This window comes from Loxodonta africana, chromosome 8 (genome assembly GCF_030014295.1).
Source record: "Loxodonta africana isolate mLoxAfr1 chromosome 8, mLoxAfr1.hap2, whole genome shotgun sequence".
Taxonomy (NCBI): Eukaryota; Metazoa; Chordata; class Mammalia; order Proboscidea; family Elephantidae; genus Loxodonta; species Loxodonta africana.
The window spans coordinates 43,535,667-43,562,783 of record NC_087349.1 but is presented as its reverse complement, the minus strand read 5'-3'; the positions used below and the strand labels follow the sequence as shown (position 1 = coordinate 43,562,783).

General features: G+C 43.1%; 1 protein-coding gene across 7 annotated transcripts in view; it reads right to left on the bottom strand.

Annotated features, from left to right (window-relative positions):
- The window catches only part of ATXN7L1 (ataxin 7 like 1), a 287,096-nt gene that overhangs the window by 255,634 nt on the left and 4,345 nt on the right, over window positions 1-27,117 (bottom strand). The window contains exon 3 of one of the 7 annotated variants that reach the window (XM_064289857.1): window positions 11,760-11,850. The exons of the other annotated variants lie outside the window; for them this stretch is intronic. Within the exon in view, the coding sequence (XP_064145927.1) occupies window positions 11,760-11,781 (22 nt within the window). The 5' untranslated portion in view covers window positions 11,782-11,850. The remainder of the gene's footprint in view (window positions 1-11,759; window positions 11,851-27,117) is intronic. 7 annotated transcript variants of the gene reach the window in all.

Here is a 27,117-nt window from a genome sequence, read left to right as displayed (position 1 = left end):
TCTGAAACACATGGGTCACCACGAGTCGGAATCGACTCCAAGGCAACCAGTTTTTTTTTTTTTTATGTGCCAGGCATGGGAAAGAGAAGTATGTATGAGACACGGGCCCTGTCTTAAAGGAACGCAGAGCCCACCAGGAAGAAAGCTGAGTAAGAAACAGTAATATGATGTAATAGATGCCATAAGAGAGACACCTGAAACATGCCAGGTTTCTGCATTTGAACGGGGCCTTAGTGGATGTGCAGGAAGTAGCCACGTGGACCCAGACAGAAGCCGGAGGCAGAGGAAAGAGAGGGTGGTTTGCAGGTAGCCAGGGTGAATGGACGAGGGTGGTGGCAGGGACTACGGTGAAGTCCGCATGCCTATTTGCTCAGTAGACCCAGGAAGCCACTGACACGCTTTAAGGAGTAGAGTGATGATTAGATCTGAGTTTTAGAAAAATCGCTTTGGAGACAGCAAGGCTGCATGGAAGAAGCAGTAACTAGGAGGAGAGATGTCAGTCAGGAGGCTGCTGTGAAGGTTCTAGATAATGAGGGCTGGTATGTGGTCTGCCACTGTGGGGAAGTAGAAGTGGAGTCTGCAGAGCTGCAGGCAGGAGGGGAGTGGTGGCTGCCAGGGGCCAGCCTGTGCCGTGCAAGGGCTAAAAAGCCAGGTGGGTTTAATGCCTCTGACTCCAACCTGCCAACACACCAGTTCTCTGCCATATTTTCTGAACTTCTCTGATCCCCAGATTCACCCCTGACAGAATCTGAGCTAAATCTGGCTTCCAGCTCCACCTTTTATATGGTCTCTGGATCATGCATCCCACCTCCCACAGCTTCCAAACCTCTCACCCATCAGTTGTCAGATGCTGGCCCACAGGCCCTTGCTGGCCTCCCCTGCATCTCCACCAACTCCAGGACCAGGATCCCCCAGAAGGAAGTGGGGTGTACTCCCTGCTTGATCCAACCCACAGGCCCCCTTCCAAATACAAAGCAACAAATAACTTACCAGAGGGGTGAGGTCACCCCTCCAGGTGTACCTGCCCCAGCTGGTATCAGGAGTTACAGGATCCAGCTGGTCTCTAAGAATGCCTTTGCTCTCAAGTGAACCCGTGGAGTCATGGGAATCTTGGGGTCTTCCCAGAAAGGTCTCTGGGACATTCTTCTGTGACTACAGCAGGACATGAGATGGCAATCCTAAATTCCTTGGTGAACTCCAGAAGGAATGCATTTAGGGTGGGGCCAGGACAGATCACTAGGGCAGACAAGCCCCAGGTGTTTTTCTTATTAGGCTAATTGCTAATATCTGAAGTAGTAGTAATACTGGGCCTTCTGTGTGCTGTATAGCATTTATGTTTATAGGAGGTTCTCACTACGTATAATCACACTGAATCCCCACAACCACATGAGGTAGGTGGGTTAGGTACTCCTAGGAGGCCTCGTGGAGCACAGTGTGAGAGCACAGACTCTGGAGCCAAACTGTCTGGATTTGAACCCTGCTCTGACACCTGCAGGCTGTCTGACTTGGGTAAGTACTTCCCTCCTTGTGCCTCAGTTTTCCCAGTTGAAAAATGGGGTCTATAATAATGCCTAGCACATAGTGAGTACTTTATAAGTGTTTATTAAAGAAAGATCTCCAATGTAGAGATGACTAAACATGGAGTCCACTTCCTGTCTGTCAGTCTGTCGTACTGTGGTGGCTTGTATTTTGCTGTCCTGAAGGGAAAAATGCCACCGGTATTTCAAATACCAGCAGGGTCACCAGTGGTGGACAGATTCCAGGCTAAGATAGACTAGGAAGTGAGACTTGGTGATCTGCTTCCAAAAATTAGCCAACGAAAACCCTATGGATCACAACAGAATACTGTCCCGTATAGTACTGGAAAATGAGCCCCCTGTGTTGGAAGGTACTTAAAACAAACAGTGGCCATAACAATGGACTCAAGCATACTAGTGACTATGAGGACTCTGCGGGACTGGGCAATGTTTCTTCTACTGTGCATGGGTTCACCGTGAGTTGGAGCTGACTCAATGGCAGCTGATTACACAACAGAGGGTGCTCACAGGCTGAGTGACCTGCCTGAGGTTGCCCAGCTGGAATGTGAGCGGGAGGACCAGAATTCCTTGGATCCCAGGCCATACTCATGCAGCATCAAGCTACTGTGGGAAGCACCTATTCTCTGCCTAGTCTCCCATCTTGCCTTGGAAAGTGCCCTTTACAGGGAAAAAAGTGTAGATCATCATCCTACAGCAAGAACCATTAAAGAACAATGTTGTTGTTAGTTGCCATGCAAGTTGATTCCGACTAATGACGACTCCATGTGTGCAGAGTAGAACTTCTCCATAGGATTTTCAAGCCTTGATCTTGAGGAAGCAGATTACCAGGCCTGTCTTCTGAGGCACCTCTGTGTGGGTTCAAACTGCCAATCTTTCGGCTAGTAGTTTAGAGCTTAACTATTTGTACCACCCAGAGACTCTTACATCTTTAATTTTTTTTTTATTGAGACAAAAGCTGTATAACATAAATTCGCCATTTAACCATTTTAAAGTATATAATCCAGTGGTTTTTAGTATATTAACAACGTTGTGCAAACATTACCACTCTCTAATTCTAGAATATTCCCATCACCCAATTTCCTTCTCCCTTAGTCCCTGGCAACCACTAATCTACTTTCTGTCTCTATCGACTTGCTTATTCTGGACATTTCATATAAATGGAATCATATGACAGCCTTTTGTGTCTGGCTTCTCTTACTTGGTATAATGTTTTCAAAGTTTGTCTATGTTGTAGCATGTTATCAATACTGCATTCCTTTTTATGGCTGAATAATATATTATTGTATGGACATACCACGTTTTGTTTACCTATTCAACAATTGATGGACATTTGGTCCCCTCTCACTCCAGTTTTTGGCTATTATGGATAATGCTGCTATGAACATTCATGTACAAGTTTTTGTGGATATTTATGTTTTCAGATGTCTTGAGTATATGCCTAGGAATGCAACTGCTGGATCATATGGTAACTCTATGTTTAATTTTTTGAAGAACTGCCAAACTGTATTGCAAAGTGGCTGCACAATTTACATTTGTACAAGTATGAGGGTTCTAATTTCTCCACACCCTCCCCATCATTTGTTATTTTCTTAAAAAAAAAAAAAAAAAGCCATCATAGTGAATATGAAGAGTGCCTGGTGGTGCAAATGGTTACTGTGCTTGGCTGCTAACCGGAAGGGTGGAGGTTTGAGTCCACACAGAGGCACCTCAGAAAAAAGGTCTGGCAATCTTCTTCGGAAAAGTCAGGCATTGAAAACTCTGTGGAGCACAGTTCTTCTCTGACACACGTGGGGTTGCTATGCGTTTGAATCGAATCGATTGAAGTGAACGTGAAGTGTGAATCGTGGTTTTGATTTGCACTTCCCTGATGACTAATGGTGTTGAGCCTCTTTCCATGTGCAGTCCATTCTATGCTCTTGATATTACAAGAAATGAGATAAAAGATACAGAGTCTTGGGTCCCTTTTCTTAAATGAAGGCACTGGCTTGGACTAAGTGCACAAGGCTGATCCACCTACAGATTGCTGCCCGAAAACTTGATACTCACCAGACAGACTCCCTTGGCAAGCAAATGATTGCCCTTAAGGGTAGCGTGGGGTTTGGGAAGGCTGCACTGGCCCACAAAAGCTTTCATATCCATCTGAGGTCCACTCTGCTGTCCTCTTTTTGCTGGGTATTGGGTTGAGTCTCTCTTTTGTGGCCTTCCAGGCAGCTTCCACTTTTAGAATGGCAGCCCAACTTTGTCCAAAGACTTGAAAGTGGGATTAGCGAGAAGCTCTGAATGCTCAGCTGGTAAACCAATTGCAAGCCTGAGAAAGGCTGGAGAGCTAAGGATAAGTGCCATACGACAGATCCATTCAGGAAGCTAAGGGAGCAGATGGCCTGAAATGCCAGCTAATGTCAGCTCTGGGCACTCACTGAAGCAAAACCTTCCTGTGAAATGGGGCAGTAAAGTGGTCCTGGGTGACTAGTGCATGAGTACTGTAAGCCTTTGAATTACTCTGCCACGGCCAGAAGCAGAGTATAGTCGGGTAAGAGTCTTCCTAAAAACAACCCACTGGCCACCATTTTGAAGCTTGATTACCCCAAATGTGGATGTTCTAGGCCCCAGGACTCTTTTTCTTTTCATTACTGCCTTCTAGCCATTTCATCATTTTTCAGGGGCTTCACTAAGAAGAAAAACACCACCACACGCTTCTGTAAATCTTGTAGAAAGGTATGGCCAAGCAAGTCAGGTAGAAACCAATGGATTTGTGCTCTATCACTGTGTAATAAAATGGCTCCAAACTTTGTGGCTTAAGACAACAATTTATTATTATTTTTCACAGTTCTGTGGATTGACTAGACTCAACTGTGCAGCTCTCCTTTAGGATCAGATGTCAGCTGGGGCTGCAATCATATGAAGGGTCTACTGGGCTGGACATCCAAAATGGCCCACTCACATGGCTGGCAGTTAATATTGGATATCAGCTGGGAGTTCATCTAGAGATGTCAACTGGAGGGCCTATACTCCAAGTGGCTTCCGCTTCTTATAACATGGTAGCTGGGTTCCAAGAAGGAGCATCCCAAAAGTGACTGTTCCAAGAAACTCAGACAGAAGTTGCAAGGTTCCTTATTACCTAGCTTCAGGTCTCACATGATGTCACTTCCATCATATTCTATTGATCAAAACTGAGTCACAAGACTCATTCTATGAAGCCAGTATTACCCTGTTATCAAAACCGAAGATATCAAAAAGAAAAAAAAAAGGAAACTGCAGACCAAATCCCTTACAGATACCCATTACCCATTACCCATTGCCGTCGAGTTGATTCCGACTCATAGCAACCCTACAGGACAGAGTAGAGCTGCTCCATAGGATTTCCAAGGAGTGCCTGGTAGATTTCGACCTGCTGACCTTTGGGTTAGCAGCCATAACTCTTAACCACTACGCCAGTAGGGCTTCCCCCTTATGGATACAGATGCAAAAAACCCCAAAAAAATACTAGCAAATGAAATCCAGCAACACACAAAAAGAATTATGCTTCATGACCAAGTTGGATTTATCCCAGGAATGCCACAATGGTTCAACATATGAAAATCAATCAATGTAACAAACCATACAAAGGACAAAATCAACATGATCATCTCAATAGACGTAGAAAAAACATTTGACAAAATCCAACACCCTTTCATAACTCATAATAAAAATAATCAACAAACTAGAAATAGAAGAGAACTTCCTTAACCTAATAAAAGATACCTACAAAATACCCACAGCTAACATCACGCTTAATGGTGAAAGACTAAAAGCTTTCCCCTTAAGATCAGGAACAAGACAAGGATGTCAGCTCTCAGCACTGTTATCCAACATTGTACTTGAGGTTCTAGTCAGGGCAATTACCCACCCACTGCCGTCGAGTCGATTCCGACTCATAGCGACCCTATAGGACAGGATAGAACTGCCCCACAGAGTTTCCAAGAAGTGCCTGGTGGATTAAAACTGCTGACCTTTTGGTTAGCAGCCATGGCACTTAACCACTACACCACCAGGGTTTCCAGTCAGGGCCATTAGGCAAGAAAAAAATTAAAAGGCAACCATATTGGAAAGTAAAAAAGTTGAGCTACATTTGAGGATGACATAATCCTATATATGGAAAACCCTAATGAACACACATAAACCATTAGAACTAATAAACAAGTTTAATAAGATTGCAGGATACAAGATTAATATACAAAATTCAGTTGTATCTCTATAAACTAGCAATGAACAATCTGAAAAGAAAATTAAGAAAACCATTCCTTTTCTCATACCATAAGGATAATATATTAAGAATTAATTTAGCCAAAGAAGTACAAGACTTGTATACTGAAAGCTATAAAACTTTTCAAGAAATTAAAAAAGAATTAAATAAATGGAAAGCCATCCCATATTCATGGATCAGAAGATGTAATATTGTTAAGATGTCAATACTCCTTAAACACATCCACAGATTCAATGCAATTCCTGTCAAAATCTCACCTGCCTTTTTTTTTGGCAGAAATTGATTAGCTGATCCTAAAACTCATATGGAAATTCAAAGAACTATAATGGCCAAAAAATCTCCAAAAAGAACAAGGTTGGAGGACTCACACTTCTCAGTTTCGAAGCTTACTACAAAGCCATATTAATCAAGACAGTGTGGTACTGGCAAAAGGACAGACTTACAGATCAGTGAATTAGAACTGAAATTCCAGAAATAAACCCTTACATTTATGGTCAACTGATTTTCAATAAAGGTGCCAAGACATTTAAGAGAGAAAAAACAGTTTTTTCAGCAAGTGGTGCTGGGACAACTGGGTAGCCACATGAAAAAGAATGAATTTGGACTCCTACCTCACACCATATAAAAAATTAGCTCAAAATAGATCAGAGATCTAAACGTAAGAGCTAAAGCTATAAAACTCTTATAAGAAAACATGGGAGTAAATCTTTGAGACTTTGAATTAGACAATGTTTCTTACATATAACACCTAAAGCAAAAATGACAAAAGAAAAAAAAATTAGACATCACCAAAATTCAAAACTTTTGTGCTTCAAAGGATATCATCAAGAAAGTGAAAAGACAACTCATGGAATGGCAGAAAATATCTGCATATCATATATCTGATAAGGGTCTAGTGTTGAGAATACATAAAGAATTCCTGCAACCTAACAATGAAGACAATCCAATTTTTTAAAATGGGCAAAGGATTTGAATAGACATTTCTCCAAAGATATACAAATGGCCAATAAGTGCACGAAGAGTTGCTCAACATTATTAGTCATCAGGGAAATGCAAATCAAAACCACAATGAGATACCTCTTCACATCCACTAGGATGGACATAATAAAAAAGAAATCAATAGCAACTGTTGGCAAGATGTGGAGAAGTTGGAACCCTCAAACATTGCTGGTGGGAATGTAAAATGGTGCATCCTCTTTAGAATGATGTGAAGTTCCTCAGAGAGTTAAACAAAGTTACCAAGGACCCAGCAATTTTACTGCTAGGTATATCTACCCAAGAGAATGGAAAATGTATGCCCACATAAAAACTTGCACGTGAATGTTCATAGAAGCATTATTCATAATAGCCAAAAAGTGGGAAAAAACCTAAATGTCCATCAACTGATGACTGTAAAAGGCATTGTTTTGATTTCCTTTTCGAAGTTCTCCTTGCTAGTGTAAAAGATCCCAACTGATTTTTGTATGTTGATCTCACACCCTGCCACTTTGCTGGATTCTTCTGTTATATCCAGTAGCTTTTTTGTGGAATCTCTGGGATTTTCACTGTATAAGATCATGTCACCTGTGAATAGATATAGTTTTACTTTTTCTTATTTGGACATCCTTTATTTCTCCTTCTTGCCTTATTGCTCTGACTAGGACTTCCAGTACAATATAGAATAAAAGTAGTGAAGATGGGCATTCTTGTTTCATCGCTGTTCTCAGGAAGAAGTCTTTCTCTCCACCGAGAACAGTGTTGGTTGTTGGTGTTCCATACATACCCTTAATTACATTGAGGAACTTCCCTACTATTATTATTTTAAAAATTTTACTGAGAGCTTTTATCAGGAAAGGGAATTGGATTTTATCAAGCACCTTTTCTACATCAATTGAGATGATCATGTGATTCTTTTCCTTTGCTTTATTTACTCGGGGATCAACTGAGGAATGAATAAACAAAATCTGGTATATCTATACAATGAAATATTATTCAACCATGAAAAGGAAACGATGTACTAATTCACTGCCACAACATGGATGAACTTTGAAATCATTACACTAAATGAAAAAAGCCAGACACCAAAAGCTACATCTTGTGTTATTCCATTTATATGAAATATCCAGAATAGGTAAATCCATAGAGGCAAGAAGTAGATTAGCGGCTGCCAGGAGCTGCGGGAAGGGAATGGGGAGTGCCTGCTAATGGGTACAGGGTTTCTTTTTGGGTAATGAAAATATTCTGGAATGTTATTCTGAGTTTTTATTTTGGGATAATGAAAAATATTCTGGTGATAGCTGCACAACTTTGTGAATATGCTAAAAACACTGAATTATACACTTTAAATACGTGACTTTTACAGCATGTGAATTATATCTTAATAAAGCTATTATTGGAGCACACACACAGGAGTCACAGGGTCAACAAGACAGAGGACCACACTGGGAGGCATGTTCACTGCAGGCTCATCTTTGGAGACTAGTTAACACATACTCTCTAACCTGCTGTTATGTCTTAATGGGTGAGATAAGTGGGAGTTGGACAACAGATCAGAGATCGGATTGGGATGTGTGTTCTGCCTTCAATTCTGAAATCTGAGTGAAAAATCACATCTTGGTATCTTTCAGGCTTCTTTATCGGTAGCAAAATGGCCAGACAAATTCCTTTTGGCCTTTCTTCCTCCTAAGGCTTCCACTAGGTAAATGACTTCCTTGCCCTGGACCAAAGAGAGATCACATGAGCCGGAATGCCTAGAGAAAAGGTTGAGTTGAGACACTATGGAAAGCATAACCAAAAGGTTGCAGTTTGAGCCCACCCAGAGGCTTTGCAGGAGAAAGACCTGGCGATCTGTTCCCACAAAGATTACAGCCAAGAAAACTGTATGGGGAAGTTCTGTCACACGGGGTCACTATAAGTTGAAAATCAACTTGATAGCACCCAACAACAACCACAAGGGCAGATAAAATCGGGCTCAGGGTGACTTTTCTAGAGCAAATCCTCAGATTGGGTTGTGGAAATAGCAGAGGGAGACTTGATTTGTAAAACTATGGTGAGAAAGGCTTACCCTGAGAAGGAGAGTCAACTCAGCACAATAGAAAGCACATGGGTAGTGGAGGTGGACAGAACTGGGTTCAAACCTGGCTCTGCCACGTACTGTGTGATCTCAAGTGAGCTACTTAATTTTTTTCTATCCCAGGTGGCTCATCTCTTTGCATGGTCATAGTCGGATTAAAAGGATAATATATATGAAGTGCCTGATACATAACAGTGTTCAGTAAATGGTAGCTTTTGTTATTAGTACTGACAGTCTTGTCATCATAATTATTACTACCGATGGCCCCTGCCAGCATTCAGTAACACCTACCATGTGGTTTGGGAATTATCTGGGAATTTCTATTTTTCCTAGCTACTTTGATTCTCCAGGGTTAGATCAGAGTCAGGGAATTTTCAAGCTGTAAGATTTCCTGAAAAACATGTGGTCTGTATCTACCACAGGGTAAATAGCCTTAATATATATATAGTTTTTAAAAATCAATAAAAAAAAAGTTAACAGGCCAGTAGAAATCTAGGCAAAAACCATAGGAAAGCAAATCACAAAAGAACAAACACAAATGGCTAACATATATACATGAAAAAAGTTCAATCTTATTAGTAGTCATCTGAATGTATAATAAAATAATAAGATAATATTTGAAGTTATTAAACCTTTGGTGAGGTGTCGGCCAGAATTCAGGCAACAGCTACTCTCATACACTCCTGATAGGAGTGCTAACTGGTACAATATTTCTGGAGGGCAATTTAGCAATGAGTATCAAATGCCTCAAAAACAACACACCCTTGGACTTTGCATGCCACTCCTAAGAATTTACACTGTGGAAATAATCATGAATGTATGCAAAGATTTAGCTGCAGGGTATTTATTCATCCATTTATTGATTGCAATGTTATTTTTAATAGTGAAAAACTGAAAGCAACCAATATATTCAATGATAGGAAAATGGCTAAATAAATTATGGAATACACAGTCGAAGATTTAATAACTTGGAAAGATACTCACCATGATCATCAAAACACTACAAAATCGTCTCACTTTTATAAACTACTAAGGAAAAAAAAAGGGTTGTCATAGGTTAAATTTAGGTGATAGGATTATAGGCTAGGTTTTCTTCTTTTTGTTGATGTATATTTTCTAAGTGATCATGCATCACTTTTATATTAAGAAAGAAAAAAGATTTAAAAACATTTATAAAAGTGCATTTACTCATGAAGGCACAAACCCTCTATAAGTGCCAGCTCAGCGTGCCTAGCCTAGAGCATAGGGCTTCTCAGTTCACTGAATTTCTACTCTTCCAGGTTCAAGTCTTCTCCTCCTCCCAGCCCTGAGTGCTTCTTCAGGGCTAGGCCACTGCTTTCCGCCCCTCTGTGTAACATCTCCCTGCACTGCTCCTCAATCTTCCGATTCTGGAGGCTTGCAAGAGGCCCCAGGTCCAGCTCTACCACCACTTATCACCCCCATGAATCACATGATCTCCCAGCACCTCCACTCCCTGATCTACAAGCCCTCCACCTAATTTCGCACAATGCAGAACCCAGCAAAGAAAACTGCTCCACAGAAGCTGGTGTAGTACTTCGCTACCACCCTATTGTAAGCTGTCTTTCCAGTCCATCAGAGGAGACCAGTTGCCACCACTGGCCCCTGCAGAGAGCTGAGTAGTCTCAGCAGGGCCTCCAGGTGTGATGCCATATTCCTGCCGAGGAGGTTTCCTCTGCCGGAGAAGGTGGGAGAAGGCCGGTCACCACGCCACACTTGCTGACAACACTACAACTGCCCAGAGGCCCAAATCTTGTTTAGCTGCATCCTGTCCCCATATGGGAGTCCCTGGATGGTACAAACGATTAAGCACTCAGCTACTAACCAAAAGGTTGGAGGTTCGAGACTACCCAGAGGAGCCTCAAAAGAAAGGCCTGGTGATCTACTTCCAAAAAATCAGCCACTGAAAACTCTGTGGAGCACAGTTCTATCTGGTACACATGGGCTCATCACGAGTTGGAGTCGACTCCACAGCAAATGGCCTTCCCGTGGTGGATATGCAGGTGAGAGCAAGAGGGCTCTGGCAGAGAGGATGTAGCTCAATCAGGCCTCTATTGACTGACTTGAGCCATGCCAGGTATGTTTTAAGTGCAGAAGGGCAACGTTGGCTGCCCCCTAAAGTCTCTACAGGCACCAAAACGCCGGGCCTGGGACCCCATCTGGAGACACTGCATGTCTGGGGGTCACATGCTGTACTCAAGACACCAAGTCACTGGACACAGCCCTCTTACGGGGTGGTAGAGATCTGTGGTTTCCAACTCTCTCGGAGGTGACAAGTGAGGCAACTGTTTGCACAGCCTTTTGTTCTCTGCCCCCTTCTGGTTCTCTGTGAAGCTCGACCACTTTCTTGCTCTAGGCCTTGAGTCTTCAAACCCTCAGTCTCCTATCCGTGCCCCCATCCCTAGAAGCCTGCCCTGCTTCTCTCCTCTCCTCCATGCATTTCTCTGGCTCTCTGCACCATCCTCCCAGCGGGCCCTCTTGGCTACCCTACTGCTGACAGAGACCTTATGGTCTTACCTCTCATCTCACAGATGAAGATCCCAAGACCTTGCCTTTGTAACTGCCCACAGTTGTCCTGTTCTCTGGCAGAGGAAGATCCAATCCCAGAAATCCTGACCTAGTTCAGCATTCTTGAGTCAGAACTGAATGGCACCTAACAATAACAACTCTCCCCACAGGCCTCTGTCCAGGCATTTGCCTCCTCCTTCCCAAGAAGCAAAAACACCAGAGGCTACGTGTAAATCCAGGTCTCAGATTTTCATCGCTGGTGGGGCTCTGTAGGTCCATAAAGCACCTTTGTGTAAATTAGAAAACGGCGCACCCTCTGAACAAATGCAGCCCTGCAGAGGCACAGCTACAAGAGTGCCATCTTGATCTGAGTCCCCCAGCAGCCCCCTGAACAGCATACCTGAACAGGGCCATTCGCACATGTGTTCATGGCAGTGTTGATGGAGCCGTACACCTGAGCAGGGTTACCTCAGAAGTGCTGAGGGGTCTTCCTAGACAAAACGGAAATAGCAGCACACTTGCCTTTAATTCACCTCAAGAAGATATGAGGATTTATTATACTTCTCATAAGAGCTTGACACATCAAGAACCTTACCTCAGTACATAATTCCCCAGGCACCAACAACTCTGTAGGGGCCTAACATCTTTGGACATGTGGCAATTTGAGATCCCATTGGATAAAAGGTGCCACATACATGTAAACATCCCCTTTTTCCTGTCCGTTCCCTGTACCCACAGACCCCATTCCAGAGGCAGCTGGTTTTTTACAAGGCTGTAGCAGCCAGGCCCGTTCTTGGTAGGCATAAACTGCCATCCTGTTATAAATCCTTTCCCACAAAGAGCTGGAGACTGGTCCTCTCACTGTGCCAAGAAGTCTTTTTCTGGCCATCTGTAATCCATTCAAAGGCAACCGGCAGGAAATGGCGGAAAGGAAAACCCCTGCAAAATGCAACTGGTAGGACCACCTCTCCTCTCGTTCACGGCCAGCAACAGGAAGTCCGCCTTTCTCGGGACACAGAACATCTGTGGGCGTTCTGAAAGCTGCCGGGCGGCTGTCGGGGCTAAATGGGCTCAAGATAGATGCTTGCAAAATTTGGTAAGAAAAGCACGCTGTATCGAGTTTTTAAATTAGCTCTGAAGAAAACTCATTTGAAAAACCAAAACAAATCCCAGGCCCTAAGAGGAAAAAAAAAAAAAAATCATATGAAAACTAACCTCAAAAATGCTCTCTTCTGATTTCTATGGACAATTAGATCACAATTTGGAGTAGTTCAAACCCTTCTTATTGTGGTTCCCCCTCCAGTCTGGTATTGCTGGCCTCTTCTGAATATTGACAGCTTCATTTTTTGGCACTAAAAAGCTGAGGCCTTCAAAGCATTGTAGTGGTGAGCTGGAGCTGGTTCGAATAAGCTAGCAATAGCTTTTTATTAAATTTTTAGTAATTTGGTGAGCCACTTGTTAAATTATTAAAAATTAAGCTATATAAGCTTACAATTAATTACATAAAAACAAAGATAACAAATACTCAAAAACTCATCACTTCCTATTTTATTAGTTTATTATTAGCTACGCTTTGAGCAGGGGTTGACAACTTTTTCTATAAAAAGTCAGGTAGTAAATGTTTGAGGCTTTGTAAGACATTCTGTCTTTTCCTCAACTACTCAGCTCAGCCATTGTAGTGCAAAAACAACCATAGACAATATGTAAATACATAAGCATGGCAGTGTTCTAATAAAACTTTATTTACAAAAACAGGTGATGGGCCAGATTCGGCCTATAGGCTGTAGTTTGCTGACCCACGTAGTTTGCTGACCCCTTTGAGGTTATTTATGTCTATTTTATCTGTATGGTGGGAATACCATATAGTAGTGTGCTCACTGCACGTCTCTTCCCATGTTGCTAGTTCCCAGATGTTCAGTAAAATCACATTATAGCTTGAAATTAGCCATGGTGGTGGGAGAATTTACACTACAGAAATTATCAAATGCTATAAATCTGGGCTTGATTTATGACTTAGTTCATTACCTAGATTTAAGAAAGTGGTAGAGAAAATTTTAATAATGTAGATTAAATTAGAAAGTTTATTGTGTCTGTAGTTCTATCGTGAATGGCATAAAAAAATGAGACCATATTCTTTCAGTACTTGAAAACTATTATCCAGTTCAGCAAGGAAGTCACTCACGTCACTGACAATTGAGTGAAGTTCCAACACATGTCTTTGTTGTTTCACTTTCATCTTGCTGACTTAAAAATGAAAATATCAACCAACATTTATACTGGACCTACACTTATTTATCAATTTCAACCTTAAGTTGGCTAAGGGATACAAGAATTAGGCAGAAAAACAAAAGCATCCTGTGAGAATCAAATGAATGTATGAAATTTATAATAAAGACTATTAAATATGTTATTATTATTTATAATTTATATGCTAAACAGCCTTTTTATCAGTAAAATTTACAAAACATACATATATAATTTTTTTTAAAGAGCACATTGTTAAACATTTACTAGCACAACATTGATTGTCATAGAAAAGAATTTAGACATTAATTGAGCAGTAACACCGAAGAAGTGAAAGACATAATAACTGTCTCCCCAGCACCCTTAAACAGAGAAAGCAAAACACGCAAATATTACCAAACAAAAAAAGAGACTGTTTCCTGGTTTGAAAACTCTACTTCATAAAAGCTTACACTGGTTTGGGTATCAAGTGGGTCCACAACTAGGACAAATCATGGACTGTTTCTCCTCAGTATTAACGGCAGATCCAGGACTCATCAGAACTTCTTCCAAATGCAACTTCTTGGGGAACTTATAGCCCTCATTGGGACTTTGCTTAAGCTGTGCCCTCTCTGTGGAATGCCCTAAATGTCCAAATCCTAGCCCTCCTTTCACACTCAGTACAGATGCTGCCTCTGCACGAAGCATTCATTCCTATGTTCCTCAAACATTAGCTTGGCTCCCACTACACCCTTCACTGTGCTAGGTGCTAGAGATAGAACCACAAACCAAACAGCCCTGCCTTCAGGTCACAGTCTCACTGACTGCAGACTGAAACTTCTTCCTTCCCTGGATCTCAGGGCATTCGATCCACATTTCTCTCTCTAAGCTGCATCAGAGTGCCCAAACTTCACACGGTAATTTCCTAGAGGGCAAGAGCCATGACTCTTCCACCTTTACATCCTGAAAAGAGCCCAACACTGGACCTCCCACAACCTGGGCCTTCAGTCACTTTATGTTGAGTCAGCGAGTGAGGGATGCATGGCCTTGACTTCACAGTCTGTGGAGTATCACTCATCACGGTTTGCAACTTTACTTCAGCAGTTTACCAGACCCAGGCTAAATACTGGGCTCCAGTTGGAAGGTGTGGGAAGGACTACTTCAAGTGTGATTATCTTCTTCATTCCCCAAAATGGAAACCCTGGTGGCACAGTGGTTAAATGCTACAGCAGCTAACCAAAAGGCTGGCAGTTTCAACCTACCAGGCACCCCTTAGAAACTCTAAGGGGCAGTTCTGCTCTGTCCTATACAGTCACTGTGAGTCGGAATCAACTCAACGGCAACAGGTTTTAAATTAAAGTACACGGTCACGTGAGTGTGTAAGTAATGTATCTCAAGATTTTAAACTCATGTTCTACCAAGCAAGATTTGATTAACAGTTTATTTCTTGAGGTTTGCACTGCAAAGTTCTACTATCCATCCATCCGTCCGTCCGTCCGTCCACCCGTCCACCCACCCATCCATCCAAAAATATCCCATTGATTAAAGATTTTCCCACTACACACTTATCTTCTTAAAATGCTAGTGTACTGAGTCCTTGACACTGTTCTTCCCTAGCTTAGGAATCATGGGCATTCTCCTTACTCTGAAAATTGGCAATTAAAAGGAAAAACTTTACTCTGCCTTGTTAGAAGACACAGTTCATCCCCACTGATAAGAAAAAGGTATTCCTTACAGAAGAATGTCAGCTAATAAATGTAGAAGGTCAGAATGACAGAATTTGAAAATGACCGTTATAAAAAAAGAAAAACCCATTGCCACTGAGTAGATTTGGACTCATAGTGACCCTACAGGACAGAGTAGAACTGCCCCATAGGGTTTCCAAGGAGCGGCTGGTGGATTCAACTTGCTGACCTTTTGGTTAGCAGCCATAGCTCTTAACCATTATGCCACCAGGACTCCGACCACTATACAACCCCCAAAGAAATAACTGATCCAGGCGAGAATCATCAATGGATGCCAAGATGATTCAGTGAAATTTCCTGTTGGTTAACAGGAGGTTCACTCAGTGCCAAAGCATCGCCCACAGAATGGCATGCTGACTGCAAAAGGAAAACACATCTCTGCAATGGTGAGAGGTGGTCACTACCTTACCAAATGAATGTTTCCTAACACTGGGATGCCCTGACATCATGAGCCTCCTGGTAAGATGCTTCACAAAGTACTCAGAATCACCTGAGCCATATTCTTGCCAAAATGCCGAGCCTGAATCTGAGACTTCAGATCTAACTTCCAGACAGGAGGAAAACAACGGCACCAGGAGCAAACAACCAGATAAATCAGAAAGTGACGCAGTCTAAACGGCCATGCTACACCAAAAAAAAACCAAAAAAGGTAGGGGAGCGCTGTTCTAGATTAACAGTGACTAAAGCAACAAAAACAAATGCAATGCCTGAACCTTGATAGGATCCTGGTTTGAAAAAAAAGCAGCTATAAACTTTTTTAGGGGAATCAAAGCCATTGCCAGCTAGTTGTTTCTGATGCGTAGCATCCCTATGGAACAAGGTAGAACTGCCTCATAGGTTTTCCAAGGCTGTAATCTTCATGGAAGCAGCCTGCCACATCCTTTTCCAGAGAAGCAGCTGATGTGTTCAAACCACTGACCTTTTGGTCAGCAGCTGAGCACTTAACCAGCATGCCACTAGGGCTCCTCTTCTAGGGAAAAATACAAGGAATTTGAATATGAACTGGATATTAGATGCTTTTAGGGAATTATAGTTAGTTTTCTAAGTGCGATACCGGCATTATGGTTACGTAGGAGAATGTCTGTATTTTTAGGAGAGGCATGCTGAAGCATTCAAGGTGAAGGGTCATGCTATCTGTGACTTACTTTCAAATGGTTCAGCAAAAGCACACATACGTATTTATATAAGATGAGGCTCTGAGAACTTAAGTGAGTAGCTCAATGTCACGCAATCAAGATGTGGCAAAATGATAAATATTTAGAGATGAAGTGTCATAGCATCTAAAACTTATTTTCAAATGGTACAGAAATACATACACACACATCTTTATAGATAAAGCAAATATGGCAAAATGGGAACTAATTTTTCAGTCTCATCGGTGCATACATGGGTGACTATGGTATTATTATTTCGGCTTTTCTATATGTGTGAACATTTTTTATAATAATAAGCCGGGGGGGACAAAAATGAAACAAGGGTGCAGGGTTGGGGTTGTGACCTAACCTTTAATGAGAAATTGTAGGTTTTTTAAAAGCATCTGTGACTCTGGGTCTGAAAACCAGACTTTTCCACTGACTTTTCCCTGCTGATGGAGGAACCCATCGAGGACGCTGGGAGTGCAATACCCTCAACTGAGCTGGCCTTTGGCTTTGTGGCTCCAAGTAACTGCCTGAACAGAACGTTTAGGAGCCCTGAATTGGAATCTCAATAATTTCAAAACATCAGGTGGTGAATCAAAGGAAGACAGATCATTCTCAGGTGGATTTAAAAATGAAGATATAGGTATAACTCGTATAATGACACACACCTGAAAAATACATTGCATGTTTAAGCAAACTTTAACGCTCTGTTGGTTGAAAGGCACGTTAGAATGCCGCTGTGAAGACAGGACATGAAGTAGACAATGGAATGGTCTGTGCAGTGCAAGGAAGTATGATTTAGGGTCATAGTGCATGGTGGGTATGGCCAGCGATACTGGGTCCAGAGAAGGACCAGGCTGTGCACCCAGAGAGGTTGGGAAGGCTATGTGGGAGAGACTGTGGGCTAGACCCTGAAGACTGGGTGGGTTCCGGTGAGTGGACAGAGAGAGAAAGGCACTAGAGACAGAGGATGCCGCAGAGGCAAAGATGGGGAGAGAGGAAAAAACAAAACAAAACCATGGCTTGTCCAAAGGGCTGTGAGGAGGTTACCTGTCGAGATCTGAAGGGACTGACGCATAGAAGACCTGGGATGCTGCATTAACTGTGGTCGATAGGAAATGATGAACGTTTTCACTTGAGGAACAACCTGATAAAATTTGAATTTCCAGGAGATTAATTTTGAAGTGGTATGCAGGGAAGATTGAGACAGGGAGACCAATTAAGCAACTATTATAAAAACCCAAGTAGGCTATGAGGTAGGCCTGGCCTGGGGTGGGTGCTGTGGGAATGGAAAGAAATGAAGGAGTGCGGAGAATTGCTTCTAAGGTGAGAGAAGGAGGAAAGGAGGGAGGAAGTGCAAAAGGTAGGGAGGGGAAGCGAAGGGAGAGAACGCCTAGTCAAAGACTGTGGATGAGGGAAAATGCAAACAAGGCTCTGCACTTGGCTCCAGGGAGTCTGGCGTGACTACAGACCTCCAGGAGCTGTCCCATACAGTACACCAGAGGGATGAGAGGAGGCTCTGCACAGAGGAGAAGTCAGGGCTGACACGCCAGAGTCACCACACAGAGGGGACCTGCCAAGGTGTGAGCAAGAGAGTCTGTAGACACAGCAAACCAGAGGGCAAAAAGCCTGGGCTCTCGAGAGAGTGGCTGTGAGAGGTGCGCAGACACGAGGAGCCGCCAAAAGAGGTGTCAAAGTGGGTGTTGCTAAAAGGTTTGTGAAGAAAATATGGTTTTCTGAAAATTGTGGGGTAGTCTACCATTTGGAGTTCCTGGTTGGTGCAAAGGGTTAACACGCTCAGATGCTAACTGAAAGGCTGGCGATGTGAGTCCAGCCAGACGCACTTCGGAAGAAAGTCCTGGCCATCTGCTTCTGAAACATCAGCCACTGACATCTGGGGTCTTAAACGCTAGCACACGGCCATCTAAGATGCATCAATTGGTCTCAACCCACCTGGAGCAGAGGAGAATGAAGAACTCCAAAGACACAAGGTAAACATGAGCCCAAGAGACAGAAAGGGCCACATGAACCAGAGATTCCATCAGCCTGAGACCGGAAGAACTAGATGGTGCCCAGCTACCACCAATGACTGCCCTGACAGGGAACACAACAGAGAATCCCTGATGGAGCAGGAGAACAGGAGGATGCAGACCTCAAATTCTCATAAAAAGATCAGAATTAATGGTCTGACTGAGACTAAAGGGACCCCAGAGGTCATAGTCCCCAGACCCTCTGTTAGCACAAGACTGGAACCACTCCCGAAGTCAACTCTTCAGACAGAGACTGTACTGAATTATAAGACAAAAAATGATACCAGTGAGGAGTGAGCTTCCTGGTCCAAGTAGACACATTAGACTATGTGGGCAGCTCCTGTCTAGAGGCAAGATGAGAAGGCAGAGGGGGAAAGGAGCTGGTTGAATAGACACAGGGGATATAGGGTGGAGAAGAGGAGTGAGTGTGCTGTCTCATTAGGGGGAGAACAGCTAGGAGTACATGGCAAGGTATGCACAAGTTTCTGTATAAGAGACTGACTTGATTTGTAAACGTTCACTTAAAGCACAATAAAGAAAAAAAACTCAGCCACTGAAAACCCTATGAAGCAGTTTTACTCTGACACACATGGGGTCACCACGAGTCAGAATTGACTCCATGGCAACTGGTTTAGTCTATTTAAAAAATTCCCCAACAACTTCAATCGGAAAGCAAATAGCCCCTAGTTTGCTTGAACCTGGATTTTTATGTACTGGGCTTGCATAAAACAAGTTGTATCCTTATTTTTAAATGTCTTCTGCCACCAGGTAAGTCTTTTGTCTGAGCTGCTGAAAGTAGCAGGGCTAATCTGAACTCCACATCTTCATTTGGTCTTGCCTGCCTCTACAGAAGATGGTGAGGAAAGAAGTAATGGTCAAGGAGTAGGGAGGAGCCTAAGAGAATAGAAAGCTGGAGTCTGGGGCCTTGGCTACCAGGGCAATCTTTCATGGGTAGGCCAAGCAGAGTCAACCTTACCCAAATGTGGCCAGTTCTACTTTTCTATGATCTAGGGCAGATTCCATCATGTGTGAAAGGTGTTTGAGTCCACAAACTCTTGGCACTTACCAGAAGAATCAATCACTGGCCAGCAGGCCCAGGGGTCTGGGCCTCATCATGTTGTTGTTGTTAGGTGTTATCGAGTCGATTTTTGACTCACAGCAGCCCTATATGACAGAATAGAACTGCCCCATAGCGTTTTCTAGGCTGTAATCTTTATGCAAGCAAACTGCCAGGTCTTTTCTCCTGTGGATTTCAACTGCCAACGTTTCGGTTAGCAGCCGCGCATTTCACCACTGAGCCACCAGGGCTCCTAAGGCCCCATCATAGGCCACCTGAAACCCCACGCAAATGAGGTAACTGACTAGGAGCGGGGTAATGCCGTAGAAGGAATATGTGTCAAGGATTCCCTTCTCTCTGAAATTGCTGAGAGAGGTAACACCAACTCCTCTGGAACCAGCAAGGCCATCCCATATCAAATGCTTAGGTGCCCTGGTTAATTAAGAGTAGGTGAACCCTGAAGTCACAGAAACTGAACACGGCCACATCACCAGTCTTCATGTGGGAAATGATGCATTATGTGTCTTTCTCAGCCTCTCTGTCACTGCCCCTCACAGCCAGTGACAAGCAGGCCATCGCTGTGGCTGGAGAAGGCAAAGGATGTTCACACCCACTTAGCAAATGTATCACCATCAAAAGGACACCTCAGCTGTGGCGGGTATTGAAAAGCTATCTCTGCTCCTCATCCAAAGGAGCATACCCTTCACGAAAACTCTAACAATCCTGGCGGCGCCACAGGGAAACTGAAAAGCGGCCTAGGAGACGTTTAAAAGGGAAAAGGAGACAGAAATCATCACTGTGGATAGATGCCCCTGAAGTTGCTTGGCAACCATCTTTGCTAACACCTTCTCCCAAAAAAGAATAGTTGGAGTCAGCTCCTGAGATTCCCTGAGGCCTGGACTCCGACCACTGAGGCATAATAAAGCTCGGGTCTTAGGACGAGGAAGTGGCTCACTGAGGGAACGATTCAGGGCCTTGTAATCAAGGGAAGAAAAAGCTAGTCCATCTTAACCATGCTAAAGAACATGGGCTCCCAGGCAGGGCTGGGACCGTTGTTCTTGTTAGTTGCAGTTAAGTGGATTCTGAGTAGATTCCGACTCCTGGCAACCCCATATGTGCAGAGCAGAACTGTTCCATGGGGTTTTCAAGGCTGTAATCTTTTTGGAAGCAGGTGAAATTTGTACCACCCAGGCACTAGAGTGAGGCAAGCAAGGCGCCCAGGGCATTTAAGTGGCATTTAAGGAGCCACTCACACTGTGCTTACAGGATCCTGAGCGAGTGCCTCCTTAAATGTGCATCCTGAGTCCCAGCCCTACTCTTAGGGTGACATTATGACACATTATGACATTACGAGTACAGCCTCTGGAATCAGCCTGCCTCTGTGTCCAAATCCCAAGTCCACTACTTACCAGCTGTATCACAAGCCTCACCATATTAATCTCGAAAATGGGGTTGATAATAGGACTTGCCTCATAGGGTGCTCACAAGGATTAAGTAAGAAATGTACCTTTAGCACTGGGCCTGGCACCTAGTCGACCTATGGAATCAGAATCTTTGAGAGTGAGTGGTCCTGGCATCTTTGCTTTAAAAAGGCTCCATCAGGGATTCTGAACGTGGGCAGGGCTGAGAGCTGCTTCTCTCAACCAATTAGCCACGGTTCTCGAAGCTAAGTAGACATCAGAGCCACCTGGGGAGCTGGTGTAAAGTATAGGTTCCTGTGCCTGTTCTCAGACATTCTGACTCAGTGAAGTGCCAGGGGCTTCAACGCAGGGTCCTAGACTGACTACACTCTGAAAAAGACTGGAACAGATCCATTCTTGAAAACTGATGGGATGGGGACACTGGCCCAACTCCTCTTGCCTTTATTCCTGGCATCCTCAAAGAAGCAGGGGTACAAATGTTAACAAAAGATGCTCTGTGAGCACCAGGCATGCACCACTTGTCCCCTGGAAGTGGCAGCTCTCCTATGGCAAAGGAGGGGACCCAAGTTCCTGGTAAAAATACCAATCATTGTAACCAAAGCTTCCATGACTGCGCACCTACTGCATGTCAGAGAGTATCTTAGGAGCCGACTTATCATACCTCATTTATTTTCACAACAACCCTGAGTGGTAAGTATTATTATTCCTGTTTTGAAAATACGGAAATTGAGGCTCAGGAACGTTATCTCGCTACATAGCTAGTAAGTGGCTGAGCTGAGATTCAAATAATGCTCACCGAAACTCCCAAGTCTGCACTGCCAGTGCAATTCTAAAAAATAAACTTATTGTGGTAAAACATATACAAAATTTGCCACTTCAACTATTTTTAAGTGTACAATACAGGGACATTTATTATATTCACAATGTTGTATGACCATCACTGCTATCTATCTCCAAAACTTTTCATTACTCCAAACAGAAAAAAGTGCTGGAATCATCTTGGTCTGATATGACCAAACCAGCAATGTGTCTCAATCGTCTTCCATGTCCCTGGAACACTGGACTCCTCTGGGGCTAGCTAGGGTCATTGGACTGGGTATCCTGTGTCCCCACCCCCACCCCAGGACTCCATGACCTGCTGGTGTATGAGTGCAGGGTCACACAGTTTCCAGCTCCCCCTGGCCAAGGGTGTCGGTGTACTGTGAATATCCAGAAAATGACACCTGGCCTCACAGAAGCTGATACACTGATAACTGTTTCTATGCTCGAGGACCTGGTCACTGAGTTACTTTTATCTTCCCCACTATGGTGACCTGGTGCCACTTTGTCCTACCCTAGAAAGTATTTCTTTAGTTCCCTTTTTTCTTTAAGCACTCATCCCTTGAAACTGGCAAGTGGAATTGTGTTATAAAACCTCAGGTACAAGAATAACACACCTACATAAAAACACAGCCTTTCTCTCAGCTGAATTCCAGCTTTACTTATAGGCAGCGGAGTAAGCCAGGTCTGGCCCCTGAGTCCCAAGGATCCTTTGCTCTGGAGTCAGCCCACCTGCAGGAAGGGATTTCCTGGGCTTTCATTAGTTCAAGTGTTACAGGATTCGAATCCAGGTCCATTTGGCAGAAGGAGTCAAGCTGAGCTCTGCCACAGGAGAGAATAAGGGAGAGCAAGCCAAATAGCATTAACTGCTAGCCATCATCAGCAGAACACAGTACCAAGAGTTTTAGCAGGGGAGAAAGAGAGGCGGAAGTTAGTCCTTGACACTCAGTTTCCACAATATTCAGAAAAAGTCCACCCTGTTGGCCAACTCTCTACCTCTCCATTATGGCTAGGTTTGATTATTAGCCAGTGAATGATTGGTTCCCAGGTGGTGAATAGTGGGCCACCTCAGAGATCAGAGATCCTTGGGCAAAAGGGATTTGACTAGAACAGGTTCTCGCTGTGCCTGCTACTACCATTTTATGTCGACTTCCAAAGGATACCATGAATGAAAGCAAGCATCATGAATGATGTTAACCCAAAGGATATAAACACAACCTACACAGAACATTCTGCAGAAATGAATCTGCCTAACCTTTCCAAATCAATTCTGAAGTGAGACGGCCAGACCCAGCAAACAGTTGGCTGAAGGTGCTAACGTGGCCTCACGTCCTAAATAACGCTAGAGACCACTTGGCATGCAGGTAAGAAGCCCTCCAGAATCAGATCCTCTCCTGCCCTTCTTATTTTCCAAGCCCTGGCATGGAAATCCTGCAACCAGCCCCTTTGCTTTCCATCATGTGCATCACTGTTTATACAAACCCCACGGGTAATTAAACCACAGAGAACGCAGGTTGTATTTCCAGCCTGACTTTAAATATAAACTGAAATCCTTAATGCTTCACTGTGGCACTTTTGACATCAGAGCCACCATACAATAAATGCCTTCATTATCAGAATGGGTGCCTTGGGGTCCCCTCTACCCACAGAGAGGGAGGGTTGGGCCACTCAGAATTATAACCAGAATCTCACTATTATCACCATTTATTGTAGAATGGAATCAAGGATTTGAAGGAGTCACCGTAAAACCTCTGGAGAACTCCTCGAGGGACAGAGTCTTCTCTCTCTGTATAGCCTCCCAAATGTAACCCCGTCCCAGCGATGGTCACAGCTCCATATAGGTCTGTTGATTACTTGATAAGGCAAATTCACCTGGAATGTAGACTTAAAACGAGCAGATATTTGCAGAATATTTCTGCGAATACATCTTGGTCTATTTTTCTTGCGATCTTACCTCTCCAGCCTCATCTCATACTAGTGATTCTGTACTGGGGCAATTTTTGCCCCCAAAGGGATATACCTCAATGTCTAGTGACATTTTTGATTGTCACAACTGCAGGGGTACCAGTGAAATCCAGTGGGTAGGGGGTAGGGATGCTGTTAAACTTCCTATAACGCACAGGGCAGTCCCACACAACAAAAGTATCCAGCTCAAAAATGTCAACAGTGCCAAGTTTGACAAACCTTGTTGTATATTTCCCTTTGGTTTGCTGTCTTCAGCCACAAGATTTTTTAGTTTCTAGAATATTCTCTCATACTTCTGTAACTTCACATACGTTGTTTCCCTTAACTCTATTCCATCCAGTTTTATCCTAGATATTGTCTAGGTTCATTCTTCAGGTTTTAGCTTAAATAAACTTTCCTCAGGGAGACGTTCCCCGGGCCCCTAATCTAAATTATATACTCCTGCCATGCCCTCCAGCAGCACCCCAATCTTCCCTCTCTGACCACTCATCATAGTGGCCAGGGTTTTTTAACTGTTTGCCTTCCCTGCTGGAATGGCAGTGCCAAGAGGGCAGAGGCTAGCTCTGCTTTCTCACTTCTACATCCCCAAGACCTAGCCCAGTGTTGACACATTGCGAGAGTTCATACGATCTGTATCGAAAGGTATGAATGAAGTCAAGAAAGCAGTTGTTGTTGTGTGCCATAGAGTTAATTCTGGCTCACAGCAACCCTATATGACAGAGTAGAACTGCCCCACAGGGTTTCCTAGGCTGTAACCTTTAAGGGAGCAGATTGCCAGGTCTTTTCTCCGGCGGAACGATTGGTAGGTTTCGACCGCAGACCTTTCGGTTAGCAGCCAAGCACTTAACCATTGTGCCACCAGGGCTCCTTAAGAAAGCAGTAGAGGGTATATTAAAAACTAAGCAAGACACCCAAAGCCTTAAATTATCATCCTCCTATGCGGCACTAAAAAGAGAACACAAATTCCTTATGAAATTAATATGGACAGCTAAGATCCATGAAAATGGCCAGGTACTAGACAATACGTACAGTATGCTGTCACTTATGTGGGGAAAAGAGAAGAAAAAACATTTGTATCTACCTGAATGCAGACAGAATGTCTTGGAAGGATACACAGGCAACTGGTAAACAGTGGTTACCACTGCAGGGGGAAGTAGATTGGGTGGGGGTAGGGGCTGGGGTGGGGGGAAGAGTTACTTTTCACTGTATACCCTTTTGAATTTTATAACACGTGAACCATTATTACCAATTTTTTTTAAAAAAAGCATCGAAACAAATGTGTTAGTAAGTAAGAGTGTGTGCGTGCGTGCGTGCGTGCGCCTAAGTCTACATCTTCTGAGCCCTTGCCATGGAGTTGATTCCAATTCATGGCGACCCTGTGTGTTACACAGTATTACATGTATTACAGCCAAGAGGGTTTTCTTGGCTGTAATATTTACAGAACCAAATTGCCAGGTCTTTCTTCCATGGTGCTGCTGGGTGGGTTCCAACCAATCTTTAGGTTAGTAGCTGAGATCAAACCATTTGCAGTTCCCATGGACCCTGCATCTTCTGAGTAAAAAATTAATAATTCTCATAGAATGATATGTGATGAGAATATGACACTAACTGTAGTTGGAAAACACTATTACATGCAGTGTTTCTAAGTGTGCCCACCCTGTATAACTAACTTCTTGTCCTGGAAGAACTGCACAGACCCATTTTTTCCATATGGGAATGCAGGTACATGAGAATACCTGTATGTAAAAAGGTACTCAGTTTAGAAGCTTTATATTTTCAAAACTAGTTACAGACAACCCCCTGTTCCCTCACTCAGCTTTGTTGTCTTGGTATGGATACCCCCCTACCATCTTCTCCATCAGTTGGCTACAAGTGTAAAGTTTAATAATTCTCTAAGCCCTTACTTCTCCTCCTGCTTGTCATTTTTCCCTCCCTACCACCTTTTTTTTTTTTTTTTTACCACCTTTAGGCCGCTCTATCTCTCCAGTCCTTCCATCCCAAACACTGGACAAGAGGAGATGATAATGAAGCGCCAAAGTGAGCAAATGTTGCCGCTTGTTAGCAAAAAGGGAAGAAGATAGAATTAATGGAGAAAGAAATTGAAATTAATGGTGGAAATGAGCTTTATCTGTGTAATCTGTGTACTTCATGCCTTCCTATCTTCTATTAACATAGATAACAGAGCTGTCTGTATAATGATAAAGGGAAACCATCTGCAGTTTCCCATAAATCTCTACTACTTATTGCTGGCTTCTCTGGCTTGGATTCTAAGAACACTTCATTTTTAGCAGGTCAGTTGCCATGTCTTCCCCCACAAGTTGCTCCCATCCAGCAATAACTGCAAACTCTTAAACTTGGGCTGAACATGTTCCTATCGATATTCCTGCTCCCTCCTATGTCCTGTTCCAGCCCAGTTCCACCAGCATCTCAGGAGAACAGCAAACTCTTACAGTCATACTAATATCTTACTGGCCCCCCCCCAGTTTTCAAACTGGAAGCATTCATCAAGTTTACCTCCATTAAATCAAAGGAAACATTAAAACATAGTAGACAAGTGCTGGCTTCTAAAAGACCCAAGCAACAAGCGATGGAAGACTTTCTTCGGTAAGAAATCCCGATTCAAAAATACAGAGCCTGGTTCACGTGGCTCAGTGTCCTTAACTATAAGACAGATGTAATAACTGGGTTGCTGTGAAGCTTAACTGAGATAATACTAAAGGGCTTAGCACCCAGTAAGTAAACAATTTAAAACAATTTATTGATCCCTTTTAAAATTTTTTAGACCTCCTAGTCCCTAGAAAGAACTTTGTAGACCCCCCCTAGCCACAGGCCAAAAAACTGCCCAGTATTTTTCTCTAACTCTTGATAAAATGTATCAACACCCATTTATTAAATGTGTTCCACTAAAAATATGGTATCCATAGAAATTAGTTTTAAAAGTCACTAACTTTATAAATGATAAAATGGTTTAAAAATACTCTAAAAATGAAGTCTCTGATACAGCCTATCTATTCCCTTCATCAATGATTACTTAAAAGTTCTAGTTAATAATAATAAAGCTCTCTACAACCAGCTTCATTAATAAATGATGGTGATAATAATATTAGGAATAAACTAAAGAATAACATTCATTAAGCACTTGCTGTGTGCTAAGCCCTTCTGTATTATCTCAGTTAATCCTCAGAGCAGCCCTGTTATTACATCCGTTTTATAGTTAAGGACACTGAGAGCCATGTGAACCAGGCTCTGTATTTTTGAATTGGCATTCTTACCAAAAAAGTTCACGTGACGCCATTAGAAGAGGAGATCATCATTCTAAATCACTGAGAGCTTTTCCCCAAACTTTAAAAGAATCTTCA